Source organism: Tyto alba, unplaced genomic scaffold (genome assembly GCF_018691265.1).
Source record: "Tyto alba isolate M040663 unplaced genomic scaffold, T.alba_DEE_v4.0 Super-Scaffold_1000006, whole genome shotgun sequence".
Taxonomy (NCBI): domain Eukaryota; kingdom Metazoa; phylum Chordata; class Aves; order Strigiformes; family Tytonidae; genus Tyto; species Tyto alba.
Window position 1 is genome coordinate 22,295,152 of NW_024881272.1, and position 15,326 is coordinate 22,310,477.

A 15,326-nucleotide genomic window follows, 5' to 3' on the forward strand; every position below is an offset into this window, starting at 1 on the left:
TTTTGGGTAGTAAAATAAAATCTGTTGACACTAGCTTTCATTTACTTTCACTAGATTATCAAATAAAAAAAATAAAAAAAAGTAAAAAGGGGGGGGGGGAGGGGGAGGGTGGGCAGGGGAGAGAAGGGTAATAAGCCCATAAGAGAGCCTCTAGGATTCTCCCAAACATACTTTTCTGTCTCTCCTATGAAAGTTACCAAAAAACTGTCACTCTCAAAAACATCCTACTTCAAATATTCACACGCTACACTCAGTATCATATCCTACAGGTCATTAAATTATCTACCAAATTTTCAGTGATGAAATGTTTTTATATTGAATATTGAACATTATCTTCCTCTTTATTAAATCTTCCAAGCACCGTGGTGCTTGGAAGCAGATGATGATGTTCTGGTTTTGTTCTAAAACATTCTGAAAAAGTGAAGCATTTATTACTTGCTGTTCAAGCCAGAAATTCAAGACAGTGATGAAAAAGCCCCAAATCCCAAACAGTGAAAATGCTACTCACTAAAACTATTCCTTACTTGTTTTCCTCACTCATCTGGGCCAGCACAAATAAAATTCATAATAAAGTAACAGACATCTACTCAAGAGATCACAAATTATTTCTACAAAGAACATTTGACAGGAATTAAAGTCTCAGAACATTTGTGATAAACAATAATCTAGTTATCACATCTTAAAAAACAAAATATAAATTTAAAATACTTTCAGGTTAACCAAGCATAACAATAACTAAACACATTAAACATCACATTTAGTCGTTTGAATACCATTTTATTATTTTGGCCTGAAGACAGAAATTACAAATAAACTTGTAATTTAATAATGAATATACAATGCAACTTTATTTAGGGCTTATGGCTTCAGACACCAAAGCAAAACATGCAAACACTTTCTGCTTTAAGAATTACATTAACAGGTGTACATAGATATGTCAGAAAGCCAACTCTGACTAAATTTAATTCCCACCTTACTCAGAGCTGTATTTAGTAGTTGCAGCATAACACCAGGGCTAAGAGATGAGAGTACTGCCACCTAGTGCCAGTCAAGCCTAACAAACAAGACTACTGAATACAACTAATTCCAGAACATGTGCTCCCTTTAAAGTCTAACAGTTATTTGAAATGAGATGCTTGATCTTGAATTATAAAAGAACATGTCCTTAAAGACTGATACGATTATGTTAAACCAATTCTTTAAATAGTCAGACTATCTGTACTTAATCAGCATGTTTGGCAGCAGCTATTCATTATATTCACCATTTTAACATCCTGGTTTTAGTCATTCATAACTGTGACAAATTGCCATCACCATGAATAAGAGCTTTGGTAATGAATATCTGTTTCAGACTAAGACTTTCTGGTTTGGTTTTGTTTTTTTGTAAAAAATTATGACAAACCTAAAAAAAAAAAAAAAAAAAAAGTACATGCATACACAGTTCAACAGTTCAAAAGACATATGAAACTTCTTTTGAAATGCTCTAATACACTCATGCTATAAAAAGGGTCATTTATTCTTACTGCATAAATATTTAAATACCCAAGTCAACATAAACTTCAGAAAATTAAGAAGTATTATGAAAATTCTCAAGTATACTGACAAGCCACAGAGAAAAAAATGTCTTCTCAATCCATTCTTATCTAAAATACCAGCACTAAATCAAACATTATTTAATGTAAAGAACCTGATTTTTTTTCCTGTTTATTTACTGATAGATATATTTCTGCTCAGTGGATATTTCAGTGACTTCCTCCCCAAGAGTCATTATTACAAGCAATAAAAATGTAAAATATTAGTACTCACCAACATCATTAGCTAGAGAAGCAGGATCAGAGGCCCCAAGGGTGGCTTCAAACTCCTCCTGAAGACGATAAGCTCTTTGAAGAAGGGATTCAAGCTTATGAATGAATTCAGCACTAATGATATCCTGCAAGAAGATAGACATCAGATTTTCTATTTGCTCACAGTCTGTAAGATTCCTTTGTAAAATCTAAGCCTTCAAAGAGCAAACTGTGCCACATTAATTTCCTACAAACCACACAAGGACACTGTCAGATAAATACTTCAACATCCAAAATACATGCACATATATTCTTTAGTGCCATAAAAATAAAAACTGAATTGTAAACCACTTTGAAGTTATCTGTGATGTTCACTAGAAATGATGAAAGCCACACAGGTGTATGTTTATTTCAAAATCTAGTTAATCAGAACAAAGGAATACAAATAAAATTCAAGCACATTATGAATATTCATAAATTGATCATCTTTCCCAAGACCTTTATCTTAGCTGAGCAGATGTCCTCTTACATAGTCATAAAAGAAAGGGATGACCCAAGGGATTTTGTGCAGAGAACTAGTATGTTTGCTTGGTAGCTTGATAATACCGTGCGGAAGCAAAGACCGATGCAATAGCAATTGCCAAAAAATAAATAATTCTAATTCCCTCTCCCCCTCCTCCAAATAACCAACCAAAAAAAAAAAAAAACCAACAAAAAAAAAATCAAATAGAACAAAGTTAGATGGCCTTTAAATGCAATACCACTAAATTGGAAATTTGAATTAATTCTCAGTTTTGGTAATCGAATTAGAAGTTGCAAAGATTCAGGTAACAAAACACAACAAATTGTCAGGGCAGCAACAGTAGATTACAAAGTGAATATACTCACTTCTACACTTTCTTCTGCAATCGCGTCTCCTGCTCCCAGCTTAATGGAACCACAACTTGCTTCATCTTCAACTTGCCTGTTACGGAAAGTTAGTGCCTGCTCCCATCGACGCAGCGCTTCTTCGAAAAGCTCCATACCTAGGGGAGACCAGGAATACCTCCATTCCATCAAACACACAGCTTCCACATATATTCACATTTTAGAGTTGCAGGAAACTACGTAGCTAATAAAGCATGATCATAGCAGAGATACAAGTTTCTAAAACAACAGGAGTTCCCAGTCTAAAAAAAAAAAAAAAAAAAGATATCTGCCTTTTTAATAAGATAAGGAAGATCACAATATGATTAAAGCAACAAATTTCAATGTATTTTTCCTACTTACTTTTAAAAATAATGTTATGGGTTACTATTACAAATAACAGTAGAATATTATTTTATTAGAAATAAAAAAAAAAAAAAGTATTTTGAAAAAATACCTCTAGATCAAGTAAGATTTCATTATTTTTGGAAATATTCTTAGACACATGCCAACAGGACACTATGAAAGAACACCACAATAATACTGTTTATCACCTTGTCATAAAAACAATAAACTATTTACATTAATTATTGGTAGATGCTGAATATTCTTTTTATAACTTACCCATCAAATACAAATTTTCAGGTGTAGTCACTGGAATATTGACAAGCTTAATATCATCTTCATCTGCTTTATCCCACGAATTAGAATTGGCACAAGCACAACTGTGACAAGAGGTGGCACTCTGAACCTTAAAAAAAAAACAAACCAAACCAAAACAAATTTTGAAGTGATATTATACAGAGTATCCTTAAAACTATTTCTGCCAGAGTATATTACATCCAAGTAATCTGTCTGGCAACTGCTTTTAATATACAGTAGGTATATTAAAATATACCGTACATTTAATATACAGTAGGTATATGCCTTCTCAGCATCACCTTCTGCACAGCTTGTTCAGGAACGTTGTTTCAGCTCAGCAAGACCATTAGGTACATATTCAGTGCAAGTTAACAAACATTCAGGAGCCTTAAAACACTTTTACTTACCGAAGCCAGGCTTTGAACTGAACCAGAGTATTTACTGAAAAGTCCTCCATTTGCATAGATACAAGACTGAGATCCTTTTTCCTTGGCAGAACTCAGAGAAAGAGTCAAGTTTTGCCGACTACTGGAACAACTAGAACCTAAGAGATACGGTGATTTTAAAGCTGCTGCAAGCCCAAAACATTGTATCTTTCGTTAGCAAGATCTATCAAGCATTGCATGTACTCTTTTCAATAAAATCCAGTTTAGAAGTAAACAACAACTATTGTTTTATTTACAGTTCTACATGAGAAACTACAAATTAGAACAGTCAATATCTATAACAATAACTGTGCATTTGAGCACAATTATTTTCCCATCCCATAAAAAAATAAATGTGCTTTTCTCAGTATTGAGATATGTCCACAAGAACAGTAAATCTCCTTGTTAATATACTATTAATAAAAAAAGTTTTAACCCAAATTCATGATTAATACTTCACCTTTGAGAACAAGACCAGCTTATTTATAAAACACTGTAATCTTGTTCCTAATTTGCACAACTTCTACTTTAACAATTCAAACCTACTCAGCATTAAAGGAAAACAGTTTGTTTTATTACTAGACACTGTTATGCACACCCATCCGCTCACACCCCTTTCCTTCCCCTCCAATAAAACAAACAAAAAAAAACCAAAACAAAACAACTTGGGGGTTCTTACATGTACCTTTTTCTGATGCAGCTGCTTTGGTACACTCTAATACTAGGTGACTTGGTTCCCATGGTGGCACTTTATTGCTTTTCTTTCCACGTCTTCTTTTAAAGTGATGGGCCAGAAAAATAACTGATATTGCACTCACTGCCGTTACTGTGAAAAGCTTCTTTAACCCAGGGGAAAGCTTTACCTGAAAGTAAGAGAGAGTGACTTTATTAGAAAAGTATGCTCCTTAACTTCCACCTTTCCTCCTACCCTCCTTTTGGTGTGTTCAACCTAGACTACAGCTTGCCTGGGGGAGATCAGAGATGCTGTTCTCACACAGCCTGAGAAACAGACAGCTTTGAGTAAGTGCACAGACTAACAGCTTCTCAAAATTTGTGATGACCGGTAGGTGAGAGAGTTTACAAAGGGGCTGGTACAACAAAGTGAGTGGCTACACTGGGGGGCATATTGCAGCACCAAGGACTATAAGGTATATTGCAAATCCACAGACTATGGGGATTTAAGTAAATGACTTCCAGGCAAACTTCTTTTTAATGCCAGGACAATGCAGGGCCTCAGTTAATACTCTGACAGCAAAAAAATACTGAAAAGAAACTCAGCCTTCACAACTAGATTATTCCTTGCACTTTGGAAGAGTAGAGGATCCAAAAGCTAACATTTGCATTGCATTTCAATTTACAAAAAACATGTATTTACATATTTCTCTAAAGAAACCTTTTTTTTTTTTTTTTAAAAAATTGTTATGTTTTGTTTTGGGTTGAAGGGGATTTTAAAAATCATCTGGTTCCTGGCATGGGCAGGGACACCTTCTACCAGACCAGGTTGCTCAAAACCCTGTGCAACCTGGCGTTGAACCCTCCCAGGGAGGGGGCAGCCACAGCTTCTCTGGGCAGGATCTCACCACCCTCACAGTAAAGAATTTCTTCCTTATACCTAATATAAATCTACCCTCTTTCAGTCTAAAACCATGACCCCTCATCCGATCACTACACTCCCTCATAAATAGTTCCTCCCCACCTTTCCTGTAGCCCCCTGTAAGTACTGGAAGGCTGCCATAAGGTCTCCCCAGAGCCTTCTCTTCTCCAGGCTGAACAACTCCAACTCTCCCAGCCTGTCCTCCTAAAGGAGGTGCTCCAGCCCCCTGACCATCTTCGCAGCCTCCTCCGGACCTGCTCAAGCAGGTCCATGTCCTTCTTATGTTGGGGACCCCAGAGCCGGACACAGCACTGCAGGTGGGGTCTCATGAGAGCGGAGTAGAGGGGCAGAATCCCCTCTCTTAACCTGCTGGCCACACTTCTCTTGATGCAGACCAGGGTACAGTTGGCTTTCTGGGCTGTGAGCACACATGGATGGCTCATAGTCAGTTTTTTATTCACCAATACCTCCCCTTCAAGTCCTTCTCTGCAGGGCTGCTCTCCATCCACTCATCACTCAGCCTGTATTTGTGCTTGGGATTGCCCCAGCCCACGTGCAGGACCTTGCACTTGGCCTTCTCAAACTTCATGACGTTTGCACAGGCCCACCACTCAAGCCTGTCCAGGTCCCTCGGGATGGCATCCCTTCCCTCCAGCGTGTCACCGCACCACACAGCTCGGTGTCATCAGCAAACCTGCTGAGGGTGCACTCCATCCCACTGCCCATGTTACCAACAAAGATGTTAAACAGCACTGGTCCCAACATCAACCCCTGAGGAACACCACTCATCACTGCTCTCCACTTGGACATTTAGCAACTGACCATCAAATCCACGTCCCTCCAATTTAGAGACAAGGATATCATGTGAGACAGTGTCAAATGCTTTACACAGGTCCAGGTAGATGACGTTGCTCTTCCCTTGTCCATCAGCACTGTAACCCCATCACAGAAGGCCACCAAATTTGTCAGGTACAATTTGCCCTTAGTGAAGCCATGTTGGCTGTCACCAATCACCTCCTTATTTTCCACATGCCCTAGCAGAGTTTCCAGGAGGATCCGTTCCATGATCTTGCCAGGCACAGAGGTGAGACTGACTGGCCTGTAGCTCCCTGGGTCATTTTTTTTTCTCCTTTTAAAAACTGGGGTTACATTTCCCCTTTTCCAGTCAGCAAGAACTTCACCAGATTGCCACGAGTTCTCAAATCTCATGGATTGTGGCTTAGCCACTTCATCCACCAGTTCCTTCAGGACCTGTGGATATATCTCATCAGGTCCCATGGACTTGTGCACCTTCAGGTTCCTTAGATGGTATCAAACCTGATGTTCTCCTACAGTGGGCAGTTCTTCATTCTCCCAGTCCCTGCCTTTGCCTTCTGTGTCTTGGGCAGTGTGGCTGGAGCACTTGCCAATAATGATTGAAGCAAAAAAGTTGTGGAATACCTCAGCTTTCTCCATATCACAGGTAATCAAGTCTCCTGTTTCCTTTCACAGAGGGCCAACATCTTCCCTAGTCTTCCTTTTATCAACACCGTACCTACAGAAGCTTTTCTTGTTGCCCTTGACATCCCTGGCCAGATTTAATGCTATGAGGGCCTTAGCTTTCCTACCAACACATATACAAGCAACTGGAATTAAAAGCTATTCACGAAATTTATAAAAATTCAAAGTGACAAGATACACAAAGAAGAAAAAGAGCCATTTAACCGGGAACTAGAGTCCACATTCACAAAATCTTTAGGACATCTATGCTGCTTGAGAAACATATTGCTGATAGTAAAAAAAACAGATCTGCAGTCCTTGGGGATAATATGGTGTTTCTGTAACATGTTTCCTCATATGAGAGACAGCTGTCCACATAGTACCATGGCACTCAGGCAGTCCCTGGTTGCTGTGCAATTGGTTAATACCATCAGAGCTGTGTAATTTAAAAAAGCATTGAAAGCTTTGCTCTGTACTGCGTTTGCAATCAAGAAGCCAAACACCTGTGACTTGAGAACCCTGTCCTTAGTGGTACTGTAGCTTGACTGAAGCCACAAGCCTAGCACTGTAGACTGCAGGGAAAGGGAAATCCCAGAAACACATCACAAATACATTCTTACAAAAGACTACTGTATGTCACAGAAAAGATTTAATAACCAAATAACTGAGATTAAAACCTTGAAGCTCACAAAATTAAATGCTAGAACTAAAGTTTCAAAAGAACTGTAAGTGGATTTTTAAAAATTTGTCTGTGCCTACAAACATGATCATAAATAAATTAACACTGAAATGAAAACCTCTAAGGAAATTTAACAGTTGCACATAATGGAGTTGCACATGGTACTTAAGGATATGAACATGCTGCAACACAAAAAATAAATCAGTGATCTGGCAGTGAGAATTTTAAAGTATACTAAACACAGAAAAAAATGTGAAAATAATCAGATGCAGCTACGACTGAAAATCTCTCATTCTGCTTTTTTATGCAGTAAAACTTTGAAAAGCATTTACATGGAAATATGAAAAAAGACATAGCATTTGCTTACAAGCATCTAATTCAATAAAAATAAAATACAGACATATTAAAGACATGGGTTTTAAAAGCAGAACTTTATTAGGACCTGGTAATACCTATTTTATAAAAAAATATTATTGGCATTACTAATTATAAACTTTTTTTTTGTTGGTAGTTATCCTTAGTTAATAGTTATCCTTTAGTTATTAGTCAATGATTCAGCATACACGTAATGAAAAAAAAAAATACTGGACCATATTTTGTACAGTCAACTAGAAGCTCTTTTCTTTCTCCTGTGTATTATGGCATCAGAATATGTCTCACTCTTCAAGAAATTTATTCTCTGATGGATATAACTGAAGCCTTAATATTTTCTCAAGTAATTCTGATTTATTTCACTCTATCATTTATCACATATGTAGTTATAGGCAACTAACACTTCTCTTCTCTGAATCTCTACAGCATAAATACTGCTTCTCTTCCCCGTCTTTGACATGAAGGTGCTCTAGGGACAAATCTTATGGTTCCCTGCAGACAAGGAGCATCAGCTTCACAACATTTGCAGCTTTTGTCAACCTGAAAACTAAGATCATAATGTATTCTTCAGCCAGATTTGAGTGACCACTATCCATGTTGCTAGTGAAAACTTGCCTATAATATCAATGAAAGAAAATAAATCACTCCAGGGCCATCTGTAAAAGGAAATACTGTGATGAATAGAGCCTTAAGATTTTCTTTGAAGATCTTTCCGCAAGTAAAACAAACAAAACCAGCAAAATGAACTGGTTTAAAAAAACGCCTGCTTTTAAAGAATCACTGCCTTGTTTTAGCTATGTGCTACTTAATCAAACAGAAATGACTCAAAAATTAGAACAAGGATTTTTTATTTCAATTAATGAATTATCATATAGGTTAATTTGGGGAATGGTACTGGCAACCTAAAAAGTATTTCAGCTCACACACAATACTATTATTCAAAATGTAATTAGTTATGTTTAGTTTTTATATACCTAACAATTTCTACCAAAAGAAACCACTTGACGATTTTGATATTTGATTTGATGAAAATCACTGTGCTGTTGCAATATGAAGACATATAGACATCGCAGATAAAGCAATCTCTTTAGTCAGATTTATGATGATGCACTAAGCGTTTATTAGCAGTCAAAAAAACCCCACTTATTTTAGGTCAGTATTTTAAATGCACTAAAAAAAAAAAAAAAAAATCAAGGTATTCTGTACAAATTTAACTCGTATTAAACTCAGAAGCAGAAGTACAACATTGCAATTAAATATATCAAGAGTGACAATATTCAGATAACGTATATATTACCTGGTTAAGAGAATAATACCAAGAAAGGGGAAGATTAAATACCCGTAAAGCTACCGTCTTCAGAGAAAATCGTGCCTCAGTAACAGCTTCTTCTGACATGGCTCCTTCTCTCCCATAACCTCATTAAGTGGAACTACCTTGAAAACAGTCACAGATGGTCTCTGTCAAATGAAGGATACACACTAAATTATGAAATAGAAGCCCAGGACAGCTTTCTTCTACAAGTTCAAATGTCTTCTATACCAGGTACAGGACTTGTGTGATTGATATTTCTGCGTTGAGGTAAGACTTGTGCTTAAATGAGAAGACAGCAGATTTGCTGGCTCAGCTTAGGCCCCACTCCTTCCAACTGCTCTGTTCAGAGACCAGTATGTGCATAACCAGGACCTACAGAGCACTCGGTCTGCTCTTACTAGCTGGCAGTTCACTTATTATATCCTCCCAACCATACATGGCAACAACCTTGTTTCTGAGATCACTACTGTCGGAAGAGTATGTTTGCCCGCTAAAAAGAGTTAAAAGATTTCAAAGCAGCCAGAAAAAGTTTACCTCACTCAGACCTTCAATTTTTTTGCAGACACACGATGAGAAATAAATACTACAGGCTGACGTCATCTCCCCCAATAAAAGGAACACCCCCCCTCACACCCTAACGTTAAGCACAAGGCGAAGTCCATGACATTCAGGACCGCAACAGTGGCAGGGAGCGAGGTGCCAGAAAAGGGCGGGCCCGCAGGCCGCGGGAGCGGTCAGCTTTAACCCCCGGCTCCGTCCCCACCCGCCGACGCCCCCGGCCGGGCCGTGCTGCCCCGGAGGCGTTTCCTCAGGACAGGCGCCTCTCCCCGCCGCGGGGCGCGGAGAGGGGCTCCCCCGGCCTCGGCAGAGGGGTCCGTCCCCGTCGGGGGCAGAAGCCACCTCCGCCCGGCCCTGCCGAGCTCTACCCAGGCAGAGCAGTCCCGGCACCGCGGTCGCGGGTGCCCGAGCCTTGCGGCGCCTCGGGCGGTCAAGGGACGGAGCCGGGGTACCGGCTCCCCGCGAACCGCAGCCCCTGTCCCCGCAGCCGCGCAGGCCGAGGTAGGCATGCCGCTCCCTGGGCCCGGGCCGGGTGTCGCTCTCAGTTACCTGCCGAGCGCCGGGGCAGACGCTACGGGGCGCGACCGCGGCTCCCTCCCCGCGGAGGCTGCTAGGAGCCCGGGAGCAAATCCACTTCCGGGCCAGCGAGAAGCGGCCGAGGTCGCCCATGAGGCGGCCCCTGTCGCTGCCACGTGAGGGCGACCCGCGCCGTCAGGAGTCCGCGTCAGCCATCTTTGCACAGGGCAGCCGCCTTCTGCGGCCGACCGGGCGGGATGGGGTAAGAGCCTGGCGCCGCCATCTTTGTGCGGGGCGGCGCTCACGTGAGTGGCGGAGAAGCTCCGCGCGGCCATCTTTGTGCGGGGCGCGTCCCGAGGCCGGTGGTGCCGCAGTCGCGGTCGGGGGGCGCGTCCGTCTGTCTGTGCGCCGAGGCGCTGGCGAGGCCGTGGCTGCGCGTCTTTCTCCGCGTCGGCGGCCTTTTGTACCACTGCGTCCCGTGCAGGGGAGCGCTGTCCGCCCGCTCGCCCACGAGGGTCGCTGTCCGCGGAGGCTGGGGTTCGCCATCGGTGCGAGCCGTGGAGCTGGCCGCCGCCCGGCTTAGCTCCGGGCTCTGCGCCCGGTGCGTCCTCCCGGCTGCTCCGGTAAGAGGGGGAGAGCCGCTCCGGCGGCGGGGAAAGCGGGGAGGGTCCGGCTTCCACGAAGAGGGGATAGGAGCGTGGCGGGCGGTGTCTCCGGCCGATTTCAAAGTCCAGGGCGGCTCGGCCCGCGGGGCGGGTTGGCACGGTGATGGCCGCCGCCAGCGGCAGCCGTGTGAGCGGCCGGGCCGCCGCGCTCCCGGGGGGCCGGGCGGGGGCCGCGGGCGGTGCGCGGCCTGCCCGGGCCGGGCTGCGGGGCGATGGGCCGGTGGAGCCCGGGCCGGGCTGCGGGGCGATGGGCCGGTGGAGCCCGGGCCGGGCTGCGGGGCGATGGGCCGGTGGAGCCCGGGCCGGGCTGCGGGGCGATGGGCCGGTGGAGCCCGGGCCGGGCTGCGGGGCGATGGGCCGGTGGAGCCCGGGCCGGGCTGCGGGGCGATGGGCCGGTGGAGCCCGGGCCGGGCTGCGGGGCGATGGGCCGGTGGAGCCCGGGCCGGGCTGCGGGGCGATGGGCCGGTGGAGCCCGGGCCGGGCTGCGGGGCGATGGGCCGGTGGAGCCCGGGCCGGGCTGCGGGGCGTCTGCCGGGCGCCGTGCGAGGCGGTCGGCAGGCGGGGTGGGCGCGCCCGCCGGGCTGCGGCAAGCGGCCGGAGAGCATCGGGCCGACCTCCTCGGGTACCCGCTGAAGTGGAAACCGTACGGCCACGGTGTTGTATTTATGAGGCAATGCCTAAAAACAATGCCTGTAAATTACGCTGTTCGTGCCCTGAGGTATCTACGCGCTATAGATCACCGTGTACGAGGGATGAAATAGGCTGGAGAAAAAAGTCTGGTCTAGCACCCAGTGGAAAATCACTGTAGACTTCCCCTGTGCGCAGGCAAAGCCAGCGTTAGGAAAATCCTCTTAGAAACGTAAAGCTCAGCTAGTGGGTTTCAGAGTTAGGATTTAAAGTGGTGGAAGAAAGAAATGAATGGGTGGTCTCTATATCCTAAAAGGCAATGGAAAATGGAAAATGACTAACCCTGTAAGAGGATATACTTTCAACTCAAACATTTTTTAACTATCCTTTCTCTTTGGAAACAATACTTCATGACAGAAAAAGAATATAATGGAAGTGACTTAAAAATTTGTGTCTTCCTTGAGTGGATAGCTCTTGGTGCCTGAAGAGAAGGACCAGGTATTTTTCATCAGCTTACTGAGCATGCTTTTGTTATTCACTGGGAGAATACCAGGTTTTATTCCAAGTAGATAAAGCAAGTTTTCTACCAGAGTTAGGACTGGTGTTACCATTTTTTCAGGAATCCCGGATACTCTTAGAGTTGATACATTTTAAAAAGGTAGAAATAGGGAGGAATGGGAGATGAAATTCAACACCACCTACTGATTAAAAGAATATAAAGGAACTTAGTATGTGAAGTTAAGGTTAATTTGTCCTATTTCTTGACCTAAGAAGACTATTCTCAAGTTTGGTAACAATATTATTCATGTACTTTGTTATGCTGAAGTAATTTCTGTAGTAAACTGGCAAAGATTCCAGTAAAGTTTTTAGAACAACACAGTTCTTTACAAAACTGACAGAAAAATGCACATGTTAAAAAATCTGAATACACATGTCTAGGTATGTAGCTTCAATAGGCATGTACAATTTGGAGTGAATGCTGCTGTTTTTTTTTTCTGAAGTGTGAAGAATATCTATGTGACAATTACTGAAGTTCCAGAATTCTGTAGTATTCCAAATAGTTAAACATTCAGATACAAAATTGCATCCCTGTGTCACTCTTACTTTGTTGCCATAAAATGAAAATAAATGTTAAACATGATTGTTCCGATGCATCACTAGTAAAATAACTGTGAGTGCAAATAAGACTGAACTTAGGGCTTACTGGTTTCTTATACTGTTCTTCAGAAGCTGTACAGGCAAAATAATAAAAGCCTGTAATGAAGATACAATTACTAATGCAGGTAATTGCTATCTTCAGAATAAGCATTTTATTCTTAAAATCTTCTACCACCATTCCCTTACTGAACCCTGTAAAATGATCTGATAAAATGGCTCCATAGTTAGGGACATCAACAGAATAAAAACATATATTTGTTTATTTCAACATCTATTGAAGTGTTAACTACTATAACTAGGCAGATGAAGACATTAACTTTAATTCAAAAAATTTTTGAAAGATTGTAAAATCTGTTATGTTTCTTTAGAAAATATTAGGCTCACTGTGTGAGCTTAAGATCATTTTCAAGATCAGTTGAATTATCTCAGTGTTTGGTATTTTTCTGTGTGTGATAGGTTTTTCATGGTAGGCACTACACAAGTCTATGATGTCAAGGAATTCTGCTGAAGTAGGTTGCTGGTCATGATGCTTTAAATTATGGTTCACATTTCTCTGAAGGCTCACATGAACAAATACTTTTTTCTTAGTGAATGCAAAGAATAAACAGGAAAAAAAAAACAACTGTGAGTTCAAGAGAAGTTACAGGCTTTTTTTTTTTTCTTTCTTTTAAGTATGACTCTATACATGCACTAAGCAAAAATGTGTTAAAAAGTCATTTTGAATATTAAATGGTTCACTTAATTGAATGATGCAGTATGATGCATTGAGATAGGTGGGCTGAAACAAACCTTCCAGTGGAAACAATGGAGACAGCTAGCAATATACTGCAAAGTTCTCTCCCAAATATATGGGAAGCATTTGATGAGAATCTTACTGCATCAATATGATCATGAGCAGTCAGTGTGAAAACTTGAGTTCTATTCCAAGTTTAGTTTTACTTCATTCTTAACCTCACAGTAAAACAAAGATGCTTCATGTATCCCATGTGGAGGTTCATGGTTTTCAGCTTTTGATTTTTCTGAGGTTCTTGGGAGAGCATGGAATACTTCTGAAGGGTTCATGAAAGGTGACAGAAATAGTCTTGTTGCCCCTGGACACGATTGCTGTCTAGGAGTTCCTGCCTCAGTAACAATTCTTTAGAGTTCTGCGATGTGAGGAAGGCTGAAATTATAGAACCTTTCCAGAGCCTTTCTCTGTTTTTCTAATATATAAACATTGGGTTCAGGAAGTCCCAGAGCTGGAAAGGACATGGGGAAGCTATATATTCTTTTAAAAATTTTATGCTTCTGTGTCTGTCTTCTTTTGGTCGGTGGTAGAAACAGGATACTGGGCTTAAATGGACCTTTCATCTGAGCCAGTAGAGCTGTTCATATGAGATATCTAGGTACTCTCCCAGTACAAACTATCAGGTATCACTGGGGGCATGAAGTGAAGATATACTGTAGCTTCAGAACAGGAGTGTAAAATGGAATGTAAGAGAAACTACCAAACTTGATTTTTTTTTTTTTTTAATTACTGAAAATGCGAAGAAGCAACTTTCAGATGAGGTCAACGCAACACAGAAGCTCGTGAAAAAGCAGATGTGATAATGAGATACATCCGTAGAGGAAGATAGGCAATCTTTTCAGATAGAGTAGGAAGTGTTGAAATGGAGGAAGGGCAGTGTGGGAGGGAGGGGCTACCCTGGGCTTGGTAGGATTTAGAGATGAAGGATGAATCACCGTTTTTAATTTTATCTTACAGTTTTAGACTTTAGCATAAACTTTTACAAAATGTGTTACTGCAGCTAAGCATATTAAGCCACCAAAGTTATATCAGTACAGTGAGTTATCGTGGTTGCTACAGGGTGAAAGGTGTGTGAGAATTTTGTTAACAAAAAGTGAAAGGCTTTGTCCATATAATAACATGTAGAGAATCTGTAACATTAACTAGAATTCTACAAGGGATGCTTTCCATATGGACAGGAATAGAGACCGGATCCACAGGGACATGAGTTTCAATATCCTTTGGCCTTTCTGATGATTATTATGACAAGAGAGATGCAGATGACACCAAGAAACAAAATCTACTGTGAGCAGAACTCCTGGGTCTGGTTTTGTTCAGGACTGCAGGTTTGGATCTTCATGATTCCAGGTGTGAAAAGTGGCTATTAAATACAAATCTGGTAGCATGAGGTGAAGTCTCACTGTATTCATTGCTTTCTATTACTTGGAATAATGCATTCAGAAAGCTGCTTCAAGAATAATAATAATACAAAAAAAAAAAAAAGGAAACCACAAAAAACCTAAGTCTAAACCTTTACTAATTCATTATACCTGTCTTTCTAAAGCATTTGAGTTAAATCAGCATTAATTAGCACTGATTTTTTTTTTTTTTAAGGTTGTTAGGGCTTTATTGGAAACTCGGATATTTTTAATGTTTTAACAGACCTTGCAAAATGTGCAAGATGAAACATACATTCATGTTTCCATTTCTGTTCTGAAAAGGAACTTTACAGTTCAAAGCAGAATTGATAATATGACTGAAATTGAGGAGATTTGGCCTGAAAAACTTCTTATTTTTGTATTTGAAGTGTCTTTCAGCAGTACTGCACATAAATTACAAATAG

General features: G+C 41.5%; 2 protein-coding genes across 14 annotated transcripts in view; one reads left to right on the forward strand and one right to left on the reverse strand.

The window, feature by feature from the left end:
• The window catches only part of MIGA1 (mitoguardin 1), a 44,442-nt gene extending 33,939 nt beyond the window's left edge, over window positions 1-10,503 (reverse strand). For 3 of the 5 annotated variants that reach the window (XM_033000731.2, XM_033000732.2, XM_033000728.2), the window contains exons 1-7: window positions 10,301-10,503; window positions 9,179-9,339; window positions 4,443-4,620; window positions 3,740-3,876; window positions 3,315-3,441; window positions 2,673-2,809; window positions 1,807-1,930 (exon numbers count right to left, since the gene is read on the reverse strand). In XM_033000731.2, coding sequence (XP_032856622.1) covers window positions 1,807-1,930; window positions 2,673-2,809; window positions 3,315-3,441; window positions 3,740-3,876; window positions 4,443-4,620; window positions 9,179-9,277 — 802 coding nt within the window. In that variant the 5' untranslated portion in view covers window positions 9,278-9,339; window positions 10,301-10,503. The remainder of the gene's footprint in view (window positions 1-1,806; window positions 1,931-2,672; window positions 2,810-3,314; window positions 3,442-3,739; window positions 3,877-4,442; window positions 4,621-9,178; window positions 9,340-10,300) is intronic. The other 2 variants (XM_033000729.2, XM_033000730.2) reach the window with 2 other exon arrangements.
• A 125-nt stretch (window positions 10,504-10,628) lies between these two features.
• Window positions 10,629-15,326, forward strand: part of USP33 (ubiquitin specific peptidase 33) — a 45,073-nt gene continuing 40,375 nt past the window's right edge. For 3 of the 9 annotated variants that reach the window (XM_042784278.1, XM_042784288.1, XM_042784296.1), the window contains exon 1: window positions 10,632-10,890. The gene's annotated coding sequence lies outside the window, so the exon portion shown is untranslated. Of the gene's footprint in view, window positions 10,891-15,326 lie in introns of all 9 variants that reach the window. The other 6 variants (XM_042784301.1, XM_042784305.1, XM_042784311.1 and 3 more) reach the window with 3 other exon arrangements.